At 40.9% G+C, this 17,496-nt stretch overlaps 1 protein-coding gene across 1 annotated transcript; it reads right to left on the bottom strand.

The window, feature by feature from the left end:
- Positions 1-1,296: 1,296 nt before the first annotated feature.
- On the bottom strand, positions 1,297-17,212 carry LOC109404655 (facilitated trehalose transporter Tret1-like). The gene is made up of 6 exons (XM_062851208.1): positions 16,796-17,212; positions 16,490-16,722; positions 2,181-2,655; positions 1,697-2,112; positions 1,563-1,628; positions 1,297-1,499 (listed from the first exon to the last, which is right to left on the bottom strand). The coding sequence occupies exons 1-6, from the start codon at positions 16,872-16,874 to the stop codon at positions 1,323-1,325; spliced, it is 1,446 nt and encodes a 481-aa protein (XP_062707192.1). The 5' UTR covers positions 16,875-17,212; the 3' UTR covers positions 1,297-1,322.
- Positions 17,213-17,496: the final 284 nt, after the last annotated feature.

Raw genomic sequence — 17,496 nt, 5'->3', positions numbered from 1 at the left:
ATATTTCTCGATATGTTTAAACTTAATGCTTTAAAGCAAGTACGGCCATGGATTTCTTCAGCCAAAGAGGTTGAAACTTTTACTGCAAATCAATTTATTTCAGTAAACGTCATTTGAAATTATAAATCAAAAATTTTACTTTCGGGGTGACATTGATCAGTCAATGAAATGCTTTTATAAGTACTAAACATATTTTTTCCACCTGAATTAACCACCCAGAATGCGAAAAGTTGTGCAAAACTTTTCCAACTTAACTAAATTTTTAATTATTTAAGTTTAAAGTTTAATAAATCTCTAAAAAACGCCTGAAAATATGCAATTTGCATACTAAATATGTGATTGTATCCGAAAAGTTTAATTTTATGCATTAATTTCAATATTTATAGAACACGTCAGCCTCACCGCAAGTACGTCCATCACCTAGCCCTCGTAGCGCGTGATCCAGTGATAGCACTACTCACTGATCACCGCACGTTGGGGGCTGTCCATTAATTACGTAAGGGAATTTTCGCGATTTTCTGACACGGACATCCCCTCCCAAATATTATTGTATGGCGCGTAAGATTTCTCATGCCCGGAACTGTCATTATAGGGCACTGTATGAAATTCTCTCCTTCTCTTTCACTCTTACGGAAGTTTTGTAAACAACAAGGCCAAGAAACGTCAAAATCTCATACAAAATCAAAACAATGCAGTGTGCCCTATAGACGAGTGCGATGTGTCGTATGATGGAATTTGGTTCAATTTTAATCATGAGCAGTTCCACCGGTGCTAGTCCGGATCACTAAAATGGCCATAACTCCGGAACGCTTCGATCGATTCGAAAGCAAGCAATACGGTAAAATTCCTGTTCGATTAGTGCTAACATATTTAAAATCAGTCAATGGAAAGTACAAAAAAAGTGCACACTTAAAAATCTTAATTTTGATAAGACAGGGATTAAGAAAATGTCCAGTAAAAGATCATGATGTTTTTGTCAACGTAGCCTATGGCGCTTAATAGAATGGGCATAGAGTACCTTCGTGTCTACTCCATGATATGCGAATGCGAAAATGATTTTCGTCAGAGAAAGTTCTCAGCTGCGGAAGTACTCATAGAACACTCAATTGAGAAACAGACTCTGTCCCAGGACGCGTTACAGCAAGAAAAAGAAGATGATGATCCAAAGTCCAGTGCCGTATAACCTACATACCTACGTACTTTTGGACGGACAGCTAATAATGTCATTTGCTTTGGAGTCATTGACACAAAGATGGAGAGGTGAGATAAGGGAATCATAAAGTTAAACACATTCAGTATAGGTAAAGTGCATCAACTATATTCTAAATGTCAGTCTCCTTTCGCTCGACAATATCTGGCTTCTCCTCGACGGTTAACAAATCTTTTCCTTTCGTTTCTGGTACCGCAAATAAAATTACAAAAATGCTTATAGCGCAAATCGAGGCGTGAAACCACATCGCTCCATACAGATGTAATCGGTCGATCATGATTGGAAAAAGCTGCAACAAATGAAATGCATTCAAATAATAGAAAACAAATTAAACTGAGGCTTCTTTTATTACCTTGAGTACCACGAATGCACTCGTCGATATCATCAGTATGCTGATTGTACTGCCAACGTTACGAATCTGTTGACGGAAGGGAGCAATGACCGGAAACTAGTACCATTTTGTAAGAAGCTCAAATTTATACTCACTTTCTGTGGCAGCACCTCGGCTAGAATAACATACGGCAGTGGTAGAATACCAAACGATGAGAATAGAATAGTAAATGATAAGCTTAGAATTGGTAAAGAGCCAAGCTCACTCAGATCATGACCGCTGTGCTGTAGAAATGAGAAAATACCCATGGAAAACAATCCAGCTGTGGTTCCTATGGTGGAAATCAGCAGCAGGATTTTACGACCTAAATTATCCACTAAAATAAAGGACACCGCCGTTCCGGTCAGTTGAATCAGCGCCACAATGATTGAGGACACGTTTGGGGATAGGTCAGAGCCGGATTCTGTGAAAATGTTCGCCGAGTATGTGATGATGGCCAGTGCTCCGCAAAATTGATTAAGAGCCATCAAAAAGATTCCGATTCCGAGTCCCTTGCGGGCTTGCTTCGTGCCTGTTGAGAAACAGAATTGATCCATCAATAATGGTAGTTCAAAACTATCATCAATGAATATTTCTTACAGAAATCCCGCCAGCTCAGTTTATGCTCCTCGGATGGGTCTTCTGTCAGTTGTGCCAATTTTTTCATCTGCTCAAACTCTTTCCTAAAATCATCGGTCTTCTGAAAGTGGCCCTCAACTCCCCGGTAGAACATCAAGGATAATTCGGCTTTTTCGGTTCGGTTTTGTTTCAACAAACAGTAGGGCGTCTCTGGGAGGAAGCAGGTGCACGCGACAAACAAGGTGGGCGCCACGAGCATCACGTACGGCACGGTAAAGTATGACAAGGAATCGCCCAGCACAAATCCCAACAGGATTCCGACGTTCAGGGAAATGACCAACACCGATCCTAGCATTCCCCGTAGTTTGCTGTGGGCGATATCGGCGATGTATAGAGGGATTGCTCGCAGGATTCCACCTCCTCCACTGCCGGCCAGGATTCGACCGAGATAGATGAAGTACACGTTCGGACCGTAGAGAATGCATAGCCAGAAAGCCTGCGAATAGAAACCGTGATTTGAGTGGGAGTTAAAACTAAATTGCTAAAATGCAGAATTGTCGCTTGATTTGTTGATTATGAATGTCTGCCTTGCATACGTGGTAACGCATTGGGAATGTTACCAAGTAGTGCTCATTTTCTCTATATATCTGTAGACAACGATAGGATGACAAAAAGCAAAAGTGTGGAATGCGTATGGGATTTTGACATCGCTTGGATTGAAGCAGAGCGATGTACTTTTGAACTTGCAGATCAATGTTACAGGGTGTTTAATTTATTTTGGACACATACCGATACTCATTACCGTAATTCCACTTTATTTTGTGGTAAATGTTCAAAATAATATTTTGAATGACTTGTATTGCTTTTTTAAACCATTACGTGTATATATTATACTAGCTGTCCCGGCAAACGTCGTACTGCCTGCCTACTGTGTTTTTTTACGTACAGCTTCATAGGGACGTCCCCCGCAAAGTCATCTGTATGGGAGCCCCCCGTTCCAAGGACCGGAGAGGTCCCGCACCAAGCTAAGAACCTTCCCCGGTCCAAACAGCACCCACATACAAAATTTCACACCGATCGGTTCAATAGTTTCCGAATCCATAGCGGTCAGACAGACAGACAGACAGACAGACAGACAGACAGACAGACAGAAATTCATTTTTATATATATAATATATATATATATAGATATATAGATATAGATACACGTAATGGTTTAAAAAAGCAATACAAGTCATAGTTTCATGACAGTTTTCAATATCAGGCAAAAGATATATGACTCTCTAGATTCAAAAATTTATATCTCAAAAACTAAAAATTTTCATATCTGATTTTTTTTTATATGTTATATATATAGATTTCCCGCAATGTGGGTAGATCACCTTAGATAGGTGCGTTGCGGCGTAAGACCTACCAAATCAAATTATGATCTTGAAATTTTCCTGCTGAAAGTAATCAGGCAGTAGTTAAGAAATACTGCAAGATCAAAGTTTGATGCAATTTTTTGATGTTTATGTAATATATTTTTTACAATTTTGCCGCTAATCAACATTTTATTTCAGCAGGATTCAGATAAATTTATTGTATGATACAAATAATATTGTAAAAATATGTAACTGTGGCGAGCGTATCACTAATATGTATAGCTTATTTGACGTCAATGTTAATATTATGTGATATTTCAGATTCTCAAACGAAAAATCAAGTAATACAAATAAATGCCATTAAGATGACGGGGAAACCAGGACGTATTGGGAAGATAACTATTTCGGAGCAGTCTAATAATGGTGTACCTGAACGTTGACCAACCGCATCCTTTGGAATACCCTTCCACTAACAACACCTAGAACAACACCCATATCCCCTCGACACCTAGGCCTGAAAAGTCGTAGAACTTTCTACATCTTTCTTCAGGTATCTAACTAACCATCCTTTCATATTCCTCAGCAGTCGCAAGGACAAGGCCAGGACAACTCTCGACTGTTGGAGGATTGCGTCAGTCTTGTCGAGAAGGCAGAGATAAGTCTCCAATCTTTGTGTTTTGGTATCCGATGGGAAGGAGGTTATCCTCATAACTGTGGTCTATAGATGTACTACCTACAAAATTTGAGCGACTTGCTTAATGCTTATATTTACTTTTTCAGTGGTAACCAGGTAAACGATCAAAACATGACATTTTCTCATACACTTTTTCGCCAAGGAATGCACCCTATCCAATTTCCAACTCCAAAGATTTATAAAGTGGGCCAAGTTCTTGAACATATTCTGAGTAGATATCTAATCAACATTTCCTCCCCATCCCCGCTGATCGTATGGACCTGGCCAGGTGTCGAGAGTTCGTTAAATGGAAGGTTTGTCAAGTCCCCGGCAGGGATGGGAACACTAACTTGCAAAGAATTACACTCACTTGCTATTTACTCCGCTCAGAAGCGTGCAATCAAGAAACGATCTATGGACGACTTTTGCCTTGTGTTTTTGTCTCAAACTTTGTCGAATAGTGTAGGGGTCGCTCACGAATCCCAAAGTCGTGACAGAGCTGTGAAAGCGACTCTCCACGAGGTGAGTGTAAATTACATTCACCTCGTGGAGAGTTGCCTTCGCAGCTCACTCACGAATTCGGTATGCGCTTCTGAGCTGAGAAAACTGCAAGTGAGTGTAACGCAAGTGAGTGTTCCCATCCTTGGTCCCAGGCAACTTTTCTGGCGCATGATATAAACGTCTCTATCGACAGCCACCCCAGGACCCCAGGTCGGGTATGTTATGTTATGCCCTTGGTCCCGAGACTATGAAATAGTTATTTATTTAACGAGTTGCAAAATGATAATTTTTACAGCATGAATTGTATATTTATGTAACGAGTTGCAAAATGATGATTTTTACAGTACGAGTTGTATATCTATCAACATCGATGTATCCGATAAAGGAACGCACGATCAACAACAACATGATCAAGACAGACGTGTAGAAGCTGTATTTCGGAATCGAAGGAAGATATCCAATCAGCATACTAACCTTACCGGTCAGGCTAAGGCCGGGGTGGCCTCTGCTGTACATAGTAGCCGCCTTCATTCCACTCGGTCCATGGCTGTTTGCCTCCAGTTCCGCACTCTGCGTAGGGTCCGCAGATCGTCCTCCACTTGGTCGACCCACCTAGCTCGCTGCGCTCCACGTCTTCTTGTACCGGTCAGATGACTCTCGAGAACCATTTTAGTCGGGTTGCTATCCGACATCCTGATGACGTGACCCGCCCACCGTAGCCTCCCGATTTTCGCGGTATGAACGATGGTTGGTTCTCTAAGCATGCAGCTCGTGGTTCATTCGCCTTCTCCAAGTCCCGTCTTCCATCTGCACTCCGCCGTAGATGGTACGCAACACCTTCCGTTCGAAAACTCCAAGGGCGCGTTGGTCCTCTGCACGTAGGGTCCATGTTTCGTGCCCATAGAGGACGACCGGTCTAATCAACGTTTTGTAGATGGTTAACTTCGTGCTACGGCGAACTTTATTCGATCGTAGAGTTCTGCGGAGTCCAAAGTAGGCACGATTTCCTGTCACAATGCGCCTCTGAATTTCTCTGCTGGTGGCGGTCACCAGTAAGCCCAAGTACACGAATTCTTCAACCGCCTCGATTTCATCACCGTCGATATGAATTCGAGGTGGCGGGCCTGGTGATTCCTCCCTTGAGCCCTTTGCCATCATGTACTTTGTCTTCGACACATTAATGACTAATCCGATTCGCCTGGCTTCACTCTTTAGTCGGATGTACGTTTCCGCCATCGTCTCAAATTTACGAGCAATAATATCAATATCATCGGCGAAACCAAGCAGCTGAACGGACTTCGTGAAAATCGTCCCACTCGTGTTTATCCCCGCTCTTCTTATTACACCCTCCAAAGCAATGTTGAACAGCAAGCACGAAAGACCATCACCTTGCCGTAACCCTCTGCGAGATTCGAAGGGACTCGAGAGTGTCCCTGATACTCGAACTACGCACATCACTCGATCCATCGTCGCCTTGATCAACCGTATCAGTTTATCCGGGTATTCGTATTCGTGCATAATCTGCCATAGCTGTTCTCGGTCGATTGTATCATACGCCGATTTGAAATCGATGAACAAGTGATGGGTGGGCACGTTGTATTCGCGGCATTTCTGCAACACCTGGCGGATGGCGAACATCTGGTCCGTTGTAGCACGTTCACCCATAAATCCAGCCTGATATTGCCCCACGAACTCTCTTGCAATCGGTGATAGACGGCGGCATAAAATTTGAGAGAGTATCTTGTAGGCAGCGCTCAGTAGTGTGATCGCGCGGTAGTTCCCGCAATCCAACTTGTCGCCCTTTTTGTAGATGGGACACACGATACCTTCCATCCATTTCTCCGGTAATACTTCCTCCTCCCAAATCTTGGTAATGACCCAGTGTAGTGCTCTCACCAGTGCTTCTCCACCGTATTTTAGAAGCTCGCTTGGTAGTTGATCTGCTCCAGCGGCTTTGTTGTTTTTCAACCGGCCAACCTCCTCCTCAATCTCTTGAAGGTCAGGGGCCGGAAGTCTTCCGTCCTGTGCACATACTCCTAGATCTGTTACCACGCCACCTTCGGTACTTGCAACGTCGCCATTGGGGTGCTCATCGTAATGCTGCCGCCACCTCTCGACCACCTCACGCTCGCTCGAGAGAATATTCCCGTGATTATCTCGGCACATGTCGGCTGTGGCACAAAGCCTCTGCGCGAGCGGTTCAGCTTCTCGTAGAACTTTCGTGTGTCCTTAGCGCGGTACAGCTCTTCCATCGCTTTGCGATCTCGTTCTTCCTGCTGGTGCTTCTTCTTCTCTTCTTCTTGGCGTAACGTCCTCCTGGGACAAAGCCTGCTTCTCAGCTTAGTGTTCTATGAGCACTTCCACAGTTATTAACTGAGAGCTTCCTCTGCCAATGACCATCTTGCATGTGTATATCGTGTGGCAGGCACGAAGATACTCTATGCCCAAGGAAGTCAAGGAAATTTCCTTTACGAAAAGATCCTGGACTTCTTCATCCGGAAGACTGAGTTCTGCCTGTTCCGCGCCTGTTTGTAACGTGCCTCATTCGCTCTCGTACGGTGTTGCAGCATTCTCGCCCATGCTGCATTCTTCTCGTTTTTCAACTGTTCACATTCGCCGTCGTACCAGTCGTTTCTGTGATTCTGAGTCGCGAAGCCTAGTTCTGTAGCCGAGATACTACCTATGGCGGATCGGATGTCCCTCCAGCCATCTTCAAGTGTATCTGCGCCAAGCTGCTCTTCCGTTGGTAGGGCCACTGCTAACTGCTGCGCGTAATCTTGAGCCACTTCTACGTTACGAAGTTGCTCGAGTTGAGCCGCGGCGTTCGACTTCGACGCGTGGTGATAACTGTCGAAAGTTTTGAGCGCATGCATACAGCGACTAAGGGGCTGTCCATAAACCACGTGGTCATGGGGGGGGGGGGGGGGGGGGTTTCGGTCAATGACCATTTTGTATGGACCAAAAAAAAAATTTGTATGGACTAATGACCACGCGGGGGGGGGGGGGGGGGGGGGGGGTGGTTGAGAAGTATCAAAAAAATGACCACGTGGTTTATGGACAGCCCCTAAGTAGTGATCCGAATCTATATTCTCACTGCGGTATGTGCGGACGTTGGTTATATCTGAGAAGAATTTACCGTCGATTAGAACGTGATCGATTTGGTTTTCTGTTTGATGGTCGGGTGATCTCCAGGTGGCTTTGTGGATATCTTTGCGGGGGAAGAAGGTGCTTCGGACTACCATACCACGGGAGGCTGCAAAGTTTACGCATCACTGGCCGTTATCATTCGATACGGCGTGCAGGCTGTTTCGCCCGATTACCGTTCTGTACATTTCCTCCCTTCCTACCTGCGCGTTCATGTCACCGAACAACGATTTTCACGTCACGCGGCGAGCAACCATCGTATGTTTGCTCTAACTGCGCGTAGAACGCTTCTTTCTCGTCATCGAATCTCCCTTTGTGTGGGCAGTGGACGCTGATGATGCTGTAGTTGAAGAAACGGCCCTTAACTCTCAACATGCACATCCTTGCGTTGATCGGCTGCCACCCGATCACACGTTGTCGCATCTTGCCCAACACTATAAATCCTGTTCCTAGTTCATTGGTGGTGCCACAGCTTTGGTAGAAGGTAGCCGCTCGATGCCCGCATTTCCACACTTTCTGTCCAGTCCAACAAAATTCCTGCAACGCCACGATATCAAAGTTGCGGGGATGTAGTTCGTCGTAGATTATCCTGTCACATCCTGCGAAACCTAGTGACTTGCAATTCCATGTTCCAAGTTTCCAATCGTAGTCCTTATTTCGTCGCGTGGGTCTTTGCCGATTGTATCGAGTCGTATTTTCTCCTATGTTATTCGCAATGGGGATTTTTACGGGTGGCTTATTGGGCCTACGGCAACACTCCTGTCTCGCCGGAGGGCCATCGTGCCAGTTCTGTTTAACATCCCAACCAACACTGGGACGACCACGCTGATCCAATCAGCAAGATCTTCGAAATCAGAAGTTGTTCTTTGTCATCGACTGGAGTACCCTCTCCCCTCCAGTTTTGCAACGAGTTGCATAGGCGCCGCCACAAATTACGTAACGTTCTAGGGGGAGGCGGGGGGGTACAGCCGAGCGTTACGGCCCATACAAAAATTCCAGGATTTTCGTAAAAAAAGCGTTATGGAGGGCAAGAATGGGAACACTCACTTCCGAAGAGTTACATTCACTTGCAGTTTTCTCAGCACAGAAGCGTGCAATAAAAAAACGATGTATGGACGATTTTTGCCTTGTGGTTTTGTCTAAAAGTTTGCCAAATAGAGCAGGGGTCGCCCACGCATACTGGAGTCGTAAGGGAGCTGCGAAGGCAACTCTCCACGAGGTGAATGTAATTTACACTCACCTCGTGGAGAGTTGCCTTCACAGCTCTGTTACGACTTTGGAATTCATGTGCGAAGCCTACTCTATTCGGCAAAGTTTCAGACAAAACCACAAGGCAAAAGTCGTCCATACATCGTTTCTTGATTGCATGCTTCTGAGCTGAGAAAATATCAAGTGAGTGTAACTCTTTGCAAGTGAGTGTTCCCATCCCTGATGGTGGGGATAGGGGAGCGGGGTTCGACAAGTGTCGATTTTAGCGTTACGTAATAAATGGATGCTGCCATACAACATTTTTTGCAATTATAAAAAATACCCTTGAGTACAATCATTTCTGACTGCTACTGTCTCAAGAGAGAAACCACGTGCAAGCATCCATGCGCACAAACCCTTTTTTTCAATCAGGTAGGCTGTGTTCATAAGTATCACAAGCATCACAAGTACCTACTCGGAGTTGCGTCAAAAACGAGCGTTGTGTGCTGCTGCTGAACCCCACCACTTCTCACTCTACATCTGTTTGGCTGACCAAATCAGAATTGGAATCACTTCTAATCAGTTTTGGTCTGCCAAAAAGGCATAGAAGCAGCCATCGATTCGACATAAAACTACAGAAGGCCATTAGTGTTTCGGAGAAACCTGTGAAAAGTGTACCCTTGCAAAAGTTCTGAAAAGTAGTACTTTTCGGCACCCTTGAAGGTGCTGAAAAGTACTATTTTTAGGCACTCTTATACTCGTGAAGAAAAGTAGGCCATTTCGGCACAACTTCGGCGATTGAAAAGTTCAATATTATGCCACATAGGGTAATTGTTCCCTTCGTTGTGGTAGTACCTTATGTTGCGGTAGTGGCATTTGAGCACTTTTTCGACTGAAATGTTACCAAAAGGCATTTTTAATAGATGTATTATGCTGAATTTATAAGATTGTACTTTTTGTGTGCTTAAGTTTTGCCCAAAAACCTAGTTTAAAAAAATATTTTCCTTAATATTTCTGCTGCTGTGTTCCTAATGTTGCGGTATCCCATATGATTTCAATGGGATACCGCAACATTAGGAACCGAAATTAAATTTTTCCTCCATAATAGGAACAGTGTGCCTATTGTTGTGGTATGCGATTATTGATCGAAAACAGAGAGAAACGATATTTTTCATATTTTTTCCCAGCAAATATGGAAAGAAAACTACCGACTAACGTTTTGAAACCGTTCATTAGATGGTACGATCATATTTTTTTGAATTAAGTTACCTTATTACCACAACGACCGGCACACTTACCCTAATTGCAACTCGGCATCGTTCCCATTCAACCACCGAGAAGCTCGATGATACTGATGATCATCATTTTGCAACTCGGCACTATAAATTCTTGCTTTACACTTGCCGTTTTGGCACCGAAACAACTTACTTTGTTGCACTACTTCAAACAATTGCATTATGGTTCATAATGCAACTCATTTCGGTTGCATTATGAACCATAATGCAATTGTTTGATCAGCAATCTGAGTTTCCACCTTGGTTGTCACCGAATTCCGCGGTTAGAGCATGCAAAACTGTGACGGTTATAGTTGGTAAAAGCACAGCTTGCTTGGTCTATACTTCAGGTCCAGTATGTTGGAGCACGTGGTCGTTCCCATTGAACTACCGCGAAATATGATGGTACATGATGGAAATGATCATATTCTAGGGAATAATTTTGGTCATTGCAAAAAATGTTGTATGCAACTCGTTGCAAAGCTCGATTTTTACAGCACTCTTCGTATTTATCCAACTCGGCAAGCCTCGTTGGATAAATGTACGACTTGTGCTGTAAAAATCATCATTTTGCAACTCGTTGTATAAATAACTATTATATAACTCATTTCTGTAACATAATGGCCACTTTATCCATTATGTTACTGATATGAGTTGCACTATGAGAAATAGTTGCATAATATTCAATATGCAATTCATTTGAGTTGCATTATGAACATAATGCAACCCAAATGAGTTGTATAATGAAAAAGTCATTGCATATTTTTTTTTGCAACTTGGCATCATAATATTGCATATTTTACTTGTCGCTTCCGTGTCACTACATATGAAAATATTTCAATTTAAATGATATTTTAGTTATTTTGGAGGAATATAAATGAGCGATTCCAAGCAACAGCATCAAAATTAAGGAATTTTTTTAATTCATGATTTTCTATTAAACTGAAACTTTGCACAGTTTTTCACTTCCATCTAAATCGCCATTTTTCGATATCAAATTTTTATTTTGAATCACGACTAACTTTTCAAAAGGGTGTATGTGAAAATGGTTCAAAAATCTGCGCAGCCAAAATGGTTCGTTCGATTGCTATGAATTTTTCAGCAAAGTTAGATAACTAAATGGTGATTCCTAAGAAAATATACACTGTGAAAAAAACATCTTTTTTAACATTAAAAAATATCATTTTTGTCACAAAAACTCAAATATCTCAAAACCCTATCGTTTTACCAACGTAATTTTTTTTAGGAAAGACGGTCCATTGTATTAGCAATCCACCATAAAAATTTGGTGATGGTAAACTAATAAACAAAAAAGTTATAACATTTCAAACATTTCACATTTGGTAAATATTTTTTTTCTGTGTAAATTATTTGGTCAGAAATCGCAGTTTGATGCTGATTTTATTGTTCAGCAAAGTTAGATAACTAAATGGTGATTTCTAAGAAAATATACACCGTGAAAAAAAATCTTTTTTTAACATTAAAAAATATCATATTTGTCACAAAAACTTAAATATCTCAAAACCCTATCTTTTTACCAACGTATTTTTTTAGGGAAAACGGTCCATTGTATTAGCAATCTACCATAAAAATTTGGTGATGATAAACTAATAAACAAAAAAGTTATGACAATTCAAACATTTCACAATTTTTACATTTAGTAATAATTTTTTTTTTCTGTGTAAATTATTTCGGCCGGAAATCGCAGTTTGATGCTGATTTTATTGTTAATGGCCTTGCGTGAGTAAAACAAGCTGTTTTTATTATGTATTATGTATATTATATGTACAGTAATGTTCCGATTTTATCACGCCCTCCGCGCATTAGTCGTTTATTCATTAATTTGCTCTCCGCGCATTAGTCGTTTATTCATTAATTTGCTGTTACATTTGAGGACAAGTGTTTTCCCTCTTCTTCAAGATGAATGTTTTGCAACGTGTTTTGCAACGTTAAAAATATTGAAATGGTTATAGATGTTGAAGTATATTTCAAAGCATTTTTGAAAAGGGGCGTGATTAAATTGTTTAACCTTTTGGAGCCGGACTGTTTCGCCACTGCTGCCGCAACCTCGCTGGCCTCGAACATGTTTGTTAGGGTCGGTTTCATCACCGGGGTCATATATGACCCCTCCGGCTCCAAAGGGTTAAACAGATGTCGCTGATGGTATGGTGGCATTGAAGGAAATGAAATGGCAGACGAGCTTGCTAAAAGTGGTTCCAATTTACAGTTTGCTGGCCCAGAACCATTCTGTGGTATATCAAACTGTACAATTAAAATGGACCTGAAACGCTGGGCTGAGCAGAGGGTGATATCCAATTGGATGGATGTCAAAAATTGCAATCAGTCAAAACGATTTATAACACCAAATGCTTATAAAACCAAAAAGCTCTTAGAGCTCAACAAGAGAGCTCTATGTACATACACTGGCCTAGTATCTGGACACTGCCCGAGCAGGTATCACTTGAAAAATATCCAGAGTGATATCTGTCGTTTCTGTAATACGGAACGTGAAACCTCGGAACATCTGCTTTGCAGTTGTGGTGCTTTATACACGCGCAGGCAAAGATTTCTAAATAGTGGTTGCTTGCAACCCAGTGAGATCTGGTCTGCAAAACCTGGAAAGGTCTTGGAGTTTATCAATTCCATTGCACCTGACTGGGAGACGACGCGTCGTGGCAGTAGCTGATTACTTGACACATGGTAATTAGCTGGCTAGATGCGAATATCAAAACGGGACATGCCACAAAAGTTCAGCCTATTGGATGCAGTGGCTTAATTTCCCCAACAGGGGAGGAAAAAAAATGGTGGCATGACTCTCTGCACTTAGCACTTCTGGTAATTTCTCAGTTGTTGTCGTTTTCGAACTTCCTGCGCCCTGCTTTACCGATGATGGCTCGTTTGTCAAAGTCTAGACGGCAGGACGTGCAAATTCGTAAATTTGTATTCAATTTGGGCATAATCAGTCTCTTTCAGTTTATCTATGGTGCTTTCGGTGAGATTTCGTAACTCTTTTGAACATTTTTTTTTCATCATACGGTCTCAAATCAAATATCCATAGCGGTAGTATTTTTTTGCTTTTTCATGAGCATTGTCATGGTATGTATACAGACAAACAAACGTAACACTGACGAAATTTTCATTGACCACGCCTTTAACGATCATTTTGAATCTTGGTTGTGGCTTTCATAACCAGAAGAGTGCCCATCGTTTTTCTTTGCGTTTGACGTTTCACACTAGCGCCTTCTGATGACGATATTGCACAACGCAGTGTTTCGTGAAACATTTCCACCAGGTGGTGGTAGTGTGAACTGGGCGATGGATTTTCACGAAAATTGTTCTAGGCGTTTCGTCTGTTTGTCTGTGGTATGTACCTCTCATGCATTTGTTGTTGTTGAAGTTACTCGCATTCTTCCGATCATAAAGTCTGTTCTCTAAGAGGTATTTTTTGCAGATCAACTAGACGTATACGCGTATATATAAAACTTTTATTATGCAGCTTTCGTCTTAAAAATAAGTTTAATTCCATTTTTCTTATGATCAACAGCTTTTCAACACTATCAAGGGATTTTTCCACCAGTCACGTACAATAAAAAGTATGACACTCTCAATATTTTTGATCACAACACTGGATCGCGTCTAAGTTTCAAATAGATACTATAGTAATTATGAATAATCAAACAAAAATATCATGAAAACAACTTGTTTAATTCAGGCGGTAGCCTTTACAATAAAATCAGCATCAAAATATAATTCTCGAAATAATTTACACAGAAAAAAATTTTTTTTTTGTTACTAAATGTAAAAATTGTAAAATGTTTGAAATGTCATAACTTTTTTGTTTATCAGTTTACCATCACCAAAATTTTATGGTAGATAGCTGATATAATGGGTCATTTTCCCTAAAAAATTGACGTTGGTAAAAAGATAGGGTTTTGAGATATTTGAGTTTTTGTGACAAAGATCATATTTTTTTAAAGTAAAAAAAGAAATTTTTTACAGTGTATATTTTCTAAGGAATCATCATTTAGTTATCTAACTTTGCTGAAAAATTTATAACAATCGAACAATCCGTTTTTGCTGTGCAGCTTTTAGAATGTTTTTGAACTATTTTCGCATACACCCTTTTGAAAAGTTAGTCGTGAGTGAATATGAAGGTTTGATATCGAAAAATGACGATTTAGATGAAATTGAAAAACTGTGCAAAGTTTCAGATATTTTTGAAATGGTCGCTCAGGATCGACTGACATGACTCCGTGGAATTCCTCAAATGGCACTTTCAACAATTTCGGCAAAACAGGGTGTCCATTTCGCCCTGGTTGCCCATTATGCCCCTATCTCCACTCCACAATCTCCACAATCACTTCAAACTTGTGACAATGTATACCAAATGAATGACTATCAACTCGCACTGGTTCATTGCATTATGGGCATTGTACAACTCATTTTAAAAGCAACTCCATATGGGGTGAGTTATGAACCGGTGCGGAAGTGTACCGTAAAATGGGGTATCTTTGATAATGCGGGTAGCTTTGATAGTGCGACAGGCATTGTATTGTTTATCTTAAAACTATGATTTCTTCAACCAGTTAAGAAAAAGGCAAACGTAGATCAAAATGATACATATGAAAGTTGGGCTGAAAGTCTCTTAAATAAAGACAAATCAATCAATCATATGAAAGTTCGTCTTAGACGTATTTTCGTAAACACCTAGTTAGGGGCTGTCCATTAATTACGTAAGGAATTTTTTTTGCGATTTTCTGACACCCCCTTCCCCCCTTTGTAAGAGTTTTTGTATGAGAACCTAAATTTTGTGTATGAACAGACACCCCCCCCCCAAACCCTTACGTAATTAATGGCCAGCCCCTTATATACGATTTTTAGGACTAAAAATAAAAATTGTTGATATTTTTGTCATTTGTCAACACCTTCTAACAATCTGCTATACGACTTCGTTTCATCTTTTTTTTCAATGAATGGACTCTTATTATTTTATTATCATAGATAAAACAGATTTCAAATAAATAAACGCCTAAAAGTATGCAATGCCTTTGTAATTTCATGTAGATAAATCTGTGTTGTTCAAAATGTGTTAGTAAAACATAAAAAAACTACCCTAAAAGAGAAAACTTACCATCAATATTATGTAATCATATGTTTATATACCGTGAAACATACATTTTTGCAAAGATAATGATTTTTTATAGCTGAATTCACTGTGTTTTCACTCAGTACTCCACAAACTCATTTTATATGTAGAATTTAGTAAAAAATCAATGTTTTGATATAAAAATTCTTTCTGAAATATTCCACAAGGCTTCTCTCATCATGTTCATACTCCTCAGATATCAATATGTGTTTTTTTTTCTAAGATTTGTTGTGTTTTTCAGGGCACTATCAAAGTTACCCCAAAATGAAAATTTGATTTTCGCTCATATGGGAAACTGGGAAACGCTCATATGGGAAAAGTTATCAAAAATATTTAAGATCAGACGCGCCAACTTGGTCAAATTATTGGGGACCAAGCCTGGTTTTTCTGATTTTTTTTATTTAAGAGAAAATTGAAAAATCGTCAAATATTGGGAGGGGGTGGGGGTGCAAAACCATACTTGCCCCCCCCCCCCCCCCCCCCCCTAAGTTGGCGCCTATGTTTAAGATTATCGAATCTTTCAATTGCAATTGATATCTGATACCCCAGTACTTGTTTTAAAAATATATAATTAGGGGAAATACTATTGCATTGAAAAATAGTAAGAAAATTGCTAAAAAAAACTATCAAAGTTACCCCGTTTTACGGTACTACATTATATTAAATCAGTTTTTTACAACAGAAATTATGATACATAGGGTAAATCGCCAATTATTGCACCCTTTAAAAACTCGTCAATTGTTGCATATTCTATGCTTTTCTTGTGAGGTGTGCAACAATTGGTGGGTTTTAATGATGTTCAACAATAGGCGGTTTACCCAACTGAATTGCCCAAAATTGTGTATGCAAGTCTTTGCAAAACTCTGTTTTCAGCAATATATTCGTATTTATCCAACTCGAAAAATATTGCCGGACTCTCACGCTGAAAAAAAGACTTATTTTTGCAACTATTCTACGATTGTGCTGAAATTTTGCGCAGTTGATATCGGGTCAAACATTCGGTTTTCGTCCTATTCCATTAAACGTAGCATTTTACTAACCACATGAGGAATTACGATTAGCTGCAGGCCCAACTTTTTACCGAATCGATCAGCCAGCAGCCCAAACAACGGAGCTCCAATCATCCCTCCGATGCACAGGAGAGACCCAATCCAGGATGCCTGCTCGATGCTCACCGAGCCGGACGTCAGATGTGATTCGCTAGATTGAAGGTAGGGCAAAAACGGCGACACCCATCCGATGGCCGCCCCATGGCTGATTGTGATGATGTTAACTGCCGAAGACAAACCAGACATGAGATGCACATACTGCATGCACGACTTGCAGATTAAAGCCACAAAACTGACCAGCGATGGCGCCCAAAAACTGATTTAGAACCGATTTGAATGGAAAATTTTCCACAACTACCGACCGGCTTAACCCCATTTCGCGTAGCACTCTTCGGACAGAATGGAGCAGGATGCACCTGCTGAGTTGGGTAAATTCAACCTCACATAGCAAATGAGATTTACTGACGGCTTAGAGCTTCCTTCGTCACGATGGCCGCCGGATCACGTTCTGGGAATGATTTTTCCTCTACAGCTCGGACGGACACTACTGGCTGCAGCACGGTGACGATGTGTGATGTGCAAACATCAACCGGTCGACTGCAGATGATACTGTCTGTCATCAGGCTAAATCTCCATCTGATCCTTATCAGTTGGGCGGGCAATCTGATTCAGCCAAGTAAATGGCGTTGTTGAATGTTGTATATTTTACGATTCATAAATGGGATGGAACTATTCTGAATATGGAGAAGATTTGATTAATGAGAGTAACGTTCAAAGTAAAAAGTTGATTATTTACTTACCGCTAGATTCATAAAAATAGCAATGAAGACATTATCCTCTACAGAAATGGTAAGCTTTGACTTGGTATAAGATGGATGTCTAGAGTCAAAATTTTACTAAGAACTGCATACATGCTTAATTTTGATTTGCACAGGTGCTTCGACGTATTTCAAACTTTTTATGATGTTTGTAGTTCAACACAGTTTAAAAATTTGAAG

The sequence above is a fragment of the Aedes albopictus genome, chromosome 2 (assembly GCF_035046485.1).
Source record: "Aedes albopictus strain Foshan chromosome 2, AalbF5, whole genome shotgun sequence".
NCBI lineage: Eukaryota > Metazoa > Arthropoda > Insecta > Diptera > Culicidae > Aedes > Aedes albopictus.
The sequence above is the reverse complement of the archived record's forward strand: the minus strand, read 5'-3'. Positions and strand labels throughout refer to the sequence as shown.